The sequence below is a fragment of the Cyclopterus lumpus genome, chromosome 21, assembly GCF_009769545.1.
Source record: "Cyclopterus lumpus isolate fCycLum1 chromosome 21, fCycLum1.pri, whole genome shotgun sequence".
Taxonomy (NCBI): Eukaryota; Metazoa; Chordata; class Actinopteri; order Perciformes; family Cyclopteridae; genus Cyclopterus; species Cyclopterus lumpus.
In genome coordinates, this window is record NC_046986.1 from 3,959,138 (window position 1) to 3,965,796 (window position 6,659).

At 43.4% G+C, this 6,659-nt stretch overlaps 1 protein-coding gene across 1 annotated transcript; it reads left to right on the top strand.

Annotated features, from left to right (window-relative positions):
- Positions 1–902: 902 nt before the first annotated feature.
- Positions 903–2,119, top strand: LOC117750704 (trace amine-associated receptor 13c-like). Its single transcript, XM_034561990.1, has 2 exons — positions 903–1,106; positions 1,303–2,119. Exons 1-2 carry the CDS (start codon positions 934–936, stop codon positions 2,117–2,119), a joined length of 990 nt encoding a protein of 329 aa, XP_034417881.1. The 5' UTR covers positions 903–933.
- Positions 2,120–6,659: the final 4,540 nt, after the last annotated feature.

Here is a 6,659-nt window from a genome sequence, read left to right on the forward strand (position 1 = left end):
TACGTATTTTATGCCAAACCAATCACTTTTGTTGCAAAGTACTTTGGTTTCTTGAGTCACGCTGTCACTGAAATGTCTAAAACTAACCTGTTTAATCACATGAGACTGGTCCAATGAAGAACATATAATCGTTTATTATTAACAGATGATATGTGATTATAAAGTCTTGGCAGAGTCTACTTTGTAATCGAGGGGCGTCTGCCATGAGCAGCACCAAACTAAATACCCCTTAGAGTCCAAACATTGGTGGTGGCTGATAAGGCAGATGAATCTAGAAGACTGGGCAGAGATGGGGAGGTGGAGGGGTGCATGACAGCAAAATGAACGTACTAAAGGAAGAGAGACAAACATATTTAGAAGAGATAGGGGCAGGATGATAGTTTTGTTAATGGGTAGAGGACACCAGCTGATCTAAACAGCAAATATCATGATTGACACCCCTGAACGATGACCGCAAGGACATTATGACTGAGCATGTGTGAGAAGTGAATGGCAGATGTACGAGTAAGTGCAAGGGCTTGAGTTCAACGACAGATAAAAAAATTCACTTGTGAAACCTCTTGCATTTCAAAAATATTCATACATCTATAGCTTATCCAAGTGCATGGCATAATAGTAATGAGAAGCTTTCTTCGGGTCCCGGACATGACTGTGCTAAAAATGCAACTTTTACTGCAATGTGATGTGCCTTGCTGTTCTCCGTTGCAGAGCATGATGGAAATTGTAATTGTTTTGTAAAAATAGGAAATAAGAGGGGGAGGTGAAATACAGGGGGAAGCCTAATGAAAATAGATGAAACAGTCAGGTGGAAGTTCAGTCACTCCCACTAAGAGAAAGTTGTCACCAGAGTAAAAGAAGAAGGATGTGGAGGACGAAAAGAGATCAATCAGTTGTCTGACGAGCTCAGCATCATCTCGTCTCCTCTTCCTGAGAATGAAAACCCTTGAAGAAGTCGAACTTTGCTTTCCACAACTCCTCAACTCCTCCTGCAGGAAGCCCATGCGTCCTCACGCTCTATCAATGCTCACTTACATTTTACTGTCCTCCATCTCTCTGCTCACTGTGACTCTCAACCTGCTGGTCATCATCTCCATCTCGCACTTCAGGTATTCAAATGTTTTAACAATTTACAGAACTGAGATTAAATTTGTTTTTGTTCTATCCCATTAACCTGTTCTTTCATCACATATACCCAACTGTAAAGGAAAGTATGTTTTTGTGTTTCAGTCATTGCTTTCATCTCTTAATATCACAATTAAAGCTACCAATAATGATCGGCGTGTTGTTCTCTTATCTCTCCAGGCAGCTCCACACACCCACCAACCTCCTCCTCCTCTCTCTGGCTGTCTCAGATTTCTTCGTGGGCTTCCTCATGCTCTTTCAAATTGTGCTCATAGACGGCTGCTGGTTTCTTGGTGACCTCATGTGTGTTCTCTATACTGTTGTGGACTTTATTATTACCTTTGCCTCTATAGAAACCATGGTTCTCATATCAGTTGACCGATATGTGGCTATTTGTGATCCTCTACATTATCCCAACAAAGTCACACAAAAAAGAGTTCAAGTCTGTGTTTGTCTGTGTTGGATATTTTCTGCTTTCCTTCAGAGTCTGATGATGAAGGATAACCTGGAACAACCAGGCAGGTATAATTCCTGCTTAGGAGAGTGTGTTGTTGTCATTAACTACATTGCTGGACTTGCAGATCTTTGGTTCTCCTTTATTGGTCCTGTCACTGTTATCATAGTTCTGTATATGAGAGTTTTTGTGGTGGCTGTGTCTCAGGCTCGTGCCATGCGCTCTCAGATTGCATCTTTCCCTCTCAAGTGTTCAGTGAGTGTAACTGCTAAAAAATCTGAAATGAAAGCAGCCAGAACTCTGGGTGTTGTTATTGTTGTGTTTCTATTGTGCCTCTGTCCATATTATTGTGTTTCACTGACAGGCCAGGACACCTTGCTTAATGCCTCATCTGCTGCCTTTGTAATTTGTCTGTTCTATTTCAACTCCTGTCTTAACCCTGTGATCTATGCCTTTTTTTACCCCTGGTTTAGAAAAGCTATCAAGCTCATTGTTACTCTTAAGATACTGCAGCCTGGCTCATTTCAGACCAACATGCTGTAGAGCAGGGGTGTCCAACTAATGTTCACCCTGGGTCACATCAGCAATATGGTTGGCATCAAAGGTCCGTTTGTAACTGTAACACTGTATAAGCTGCTCCCAAACATATAGTTAAATAAATGTCTTGGCATTTGATTATTGTTTATTCAAATTTTAAACTATTGTACATGCATGTATATAAATGAACACATATGTAAGCAAATTTCTCTCTTATTATAATATAAATCCATTTAATTTAGGGTTAAGAAACCCACATTACTTTATCGAGTAATTCTTTAAAAAAAGAAAATACGTTATTACATTAACTTCGTTCAAAGCTTTTTTGTCACAGTTGAGAATTACATAACTGGTACAACAAATAACTGAGCTACTAAGAATATGATGTGGTCTGGAGCACATCTGCTCACATACCTTTACCATGCACTGCTTGGAGGCGTGTGCGATTTCTTCAGCCAGAATGAAGCTAGCTTTCACAGCAGCATCTATTTTGGCTGTAGCTTTTGTGAATATATTGTGCTGCAATTGCAGTCTGCCTTTTAGTTCTTGGACAATGTCATGTTTTTCTTGGAGGCTAGATTTAGCGTACTTGGCTCCGTGTTTGGTGTCAAAAAGCTGACATGAATTGCATTCCTTCCTCACAGACACTGCCTTATAACACAGAAGACTTACCGGTTTCTTTCCTGCACAAACATGTATTCGTTTTCCCATCTTTTTTGATTTGCCTTCCACTCTGCATCAATCTCACTTTTCTTGGACATTTTACAATTATTTATCGATCTTTTTCAATTTAATCACTTGTCTTTAGTTAAACGCCAATATGGAAAAACGGCGGGTCACACAATCGACAAGCATTGTGGGAGATATGTTCACTGTACACTGTAGAGGAGCATACTTTATTTTTTAGATGATCACATGCCATTCAAGGCCCACGGGCCCGGATTCGGCCCGTGGGCCTTGAGTTTGACACCCCTGCTTTAGAGGGACACTGCATGGTTGCTGAAATTAGAAAGAAAAATTTACTTTGTCATGCTGGTGAGAATTTAATAACAGATATAATAGTATTGGTCTAGTAACCTTCATATTTACACTTTTGCATGCAGATCAAAGACATGTGTTTACAATGTGTACTGTATACTACTCTACTGCTACACTAGCTACTCTAGAAAATCTGTTTTCTGACTCCTGTGAAGCCAACATATAACAAAAAAACTGAACAATCCTTTTACCAACATAGAAATGCTGGATTATTTGGGATTCCAACATGTGGCCTTTCACAGATTTTACAAATGGTCTGCAAACATGTTTTTAATTGGACAACCGTTTTATTGATCATCTCTAACTGTTAATCCGGAGGGAAATAAACTGTAGATGTTCTGGGCACCGGATGGTGAAACATGCATTCAAATGGTGGCCTACAGTGTTTTCTTTTGTAATGTTTACCTAAAATGCAGGTTTTCAAATTCGTACAACTTCTGAAATCAAGAGAGAACAACAAAACACTGATTGCCTTTCGTTCTTATGCATTCTAAGAATAAAGACTAGTATCCTGATTTTTTTTATTTAAATGTAATTGCAGATATTGTTATATAACGTTGTGTGGTTCTCACGGAAAAGTTATTCATGTATTTTATTTCCTTGGTTAAAAAATAAACCCAAGCTCAAAGCTCTTTGAACGCTGTGTTCACACAGAGAAATATACATGGGGCTTTGGGATCATGTCACGGAGTGAAGACCAGGGACCCAAGCATGATGCACAAAACGGAGGTAGCAAGTAATAATTATTTACTGAGCTTGCAACAGGAACAGAATATTCAGGAACAAAGAAACAAACTAAACGCTGGCGAACTTGGTTGGAAAACACAAGACAATCTGGCAGAGGACAAGTGCAAGTGATGGGACCTAAGTAGTGAGTGACTAACGAGGGAATGGGCTGCAGGTGAGATGTATGTGAGAACCAGGTGAAGGGAACGAAGGGATGATCAGGTGTGAATGACCGGGTCTGAAATGACAAGAGAGTTAGTAAACACACAGACCAAATGAAAACAACTATAAAAAGAAAGGTGTAGGCACACTGAAACGGGGACATTCCAGTGGCAGAGCTGGCCAGGGTGTTGTGGGCATACTCCACCCAGAGGAGCTGCTGGGACCAGGATGCTGGAGTCTCGGAGACCAAACACCGTAGAGCCGTCTCCATCTCCTGGTTCTTGCGTTCAGTCTGGCCGTTAGACTGGGGTGGAATATAGATGACAGGCTGGCTGTGGCCCCGATCAGTGTGCAGAACTCCCTCCAGAATACGTGAACTGAGGACCCCGGTCAGAGACTACGTCTGTGAAGCCGGAAGACGTGCAGCAGAACCAGCTCAGCAGTCACCTTGGCCGAGGGGAGCTTGGGCAAGGGCACAAAGTGGGCCGTCTTGCTGAACCAATCTACCACTGTTAGGATGGTGGTGTGTTTGTTGGACAGTGGGAGGCCGGTAACAAAGTCCAGGGAGATGTTTGACCAGGGCCTATGGGGCACAGACAGCAGTTGCAGGAAACCAGCGGGAGCGTGATGGGATGGTTTGTGCTGGTTGCAGACAGGACAGGCGTTGACGAATTCCCGGATGTCCTTCTCCAGAGTAGCCCACCAGAACCTCTGCTGCAAAGCATCCCTAGTATGCTGGCTCCCAGGATGGCAAGTGAGTCTGGAGCTATGGGCCCACAGGACCTGACCTCGGACCTCAGGGTCCGGGGAACGAACAGGCGGTCAGGGGGACAGTAGCTCGGGCCGGGCTGGGACTCCAGGGTAGCCTTGACTCTCTCCTCTACCTCCCAGGTGATAGAGGCAACCAAGACGGGGGCAGGAAGGATATTGTCATTGCAAGGGGTGGAATCCCCCTTGTCCACAAACTGGCGGGACAGGGCGTCCGGCTTGACGCTACGGAAACCGGTGCTGTAACAGAGGGAAAAGTTAAAGCGGGTAAAAGACAGGGACCATCTGGCTTGCCGAGAGTTCAGTCTCTTGGCGGACTGCATATACTCAAGGTTCTTGTGATCAGTCCAACACAAAAATGGCAGACTGATCCCCTCAAGCCAGTGGCGCCACTCCTCAAGGGCCAGCTTAACGGCAAGCAGCTCTCGGTTACCAACATCGTAGTTCCTTTCAGCAGGTGAGAGCTGCCTAGAAAAGAAGGCACATGGGTGGAGCTTCTGGTCCCTGGCAGCCCGCTGAGAAAGGATGGCCCCCACCCCTACCTCAGAGGCGTCAACAACAAACTGTCTCTCTGGGTCAGGGACTTGAAGGATAGGGGCAGAGGTAAACCGAGCCTTAAGGTTCTGGAAGGCCTCCTCAGCCAAGGGTGACCACTGGAACTGCACCTTGGATGAGGTGAGGGCCATGAGTGGGGCAGCCACGGTGTTATAGCCGCGGATAAACCTCCTATAGAAATTGTCGAACCTCAGGAATCGTTGCAGCTGCTTACGTGAGTCCGGGATGGGCCAGGACATCACCGCTGACACCTTGGCAAGGACCATCTGCATGATCCCCTGTCCAACGATGTAAGCCAGGAAGGTGACAGAAGAGGCGTGGAATTCACACTTTTCTGCTTTAACGAACAGAGAATTCCTCAGGAGACGTTGAAGGACTGCCTGGACATGGTGAAAGTGCTCCTCTCGGGACCTCGAGAAAATAAGAATGTCGTCTAGGTAGACGAACACCTGCTTGTTCAACATGGCTCTCAGCACATCACTCACCAGGGCCTGGAAGACGGCTGGGGCATTGGTCAGACCGAAGGGCATGACCAGGTATTCATAATGCCCAGTGGGTGTGTTGAAAGCCGTCTTCCACTCATCCCCCTCTTGGATCCGGACAAAGTGGTAGGCATTACGCAGGTCTAGCTTGGTGAAGATGGCAGCCCCCCGCAGCAACTCAAAGGCAGAAGAGATGAGTGGGAGTGGGTAGCGGTTCTTGATGGTAATGTATTGAAGCCCCTGTTGTCAATGCAAGGCCTAAGTGACTTGTCCTATAATGACAAGATACTTAGTAAACAGACAAAATGAAAACAACTATAAAAAGAAAGGTGTGGTAGCTGAACTGTTACAGATCATGCCCACAGAAAGGGATATTTCCCCAAGCTACTGTAAATATGTGCATTTAAAATGTGTGAAGAGCAAAATATTGGATGACAAGACGTTTTAAAACCATGTCAGTTGGTAGGAATATAAATGATTTGTAAAGCTGTATTACAAATGAATTAAGTTAAATGTTGCAATATATGATCCAAACTAAAATCTAAAAACATTTACTATTATAATATTATTTCTCTTGCCAACATGTATAAAAAAAAATATTTTAGTTCATCTTTGTGCTCGGAATGATAGAAATATGTCTCAAACAGTACATAAACATAAGCAACATCTGTGTTTTCCATAACATTCATATTATAGTAATATTATGTTATTAAACTTTAATTAGACAATATTCTTTTTGTATCACTTGTATGATTTTTTTTCTTATCTGTTTCTTTCTGACATTCCAAAATTAATCTCTTGGTTTTCCTCACTTG

Coding starts and splice junctions, on each gene's coding strand:
- LOC117750704 (XM_034561990.1), top strand. CDS start 934: ATGAAAACCCTTGAAGAAGTCGAACTTTGCTTTCCACAACTCCTCAAC. Junction 1,107..1,302: donor ATCTCCATCTCGCACTTCAG/GTATTCAAATGT, acceptor TTATCTCTCCAG/GCAGCTCCACACACCCACCA.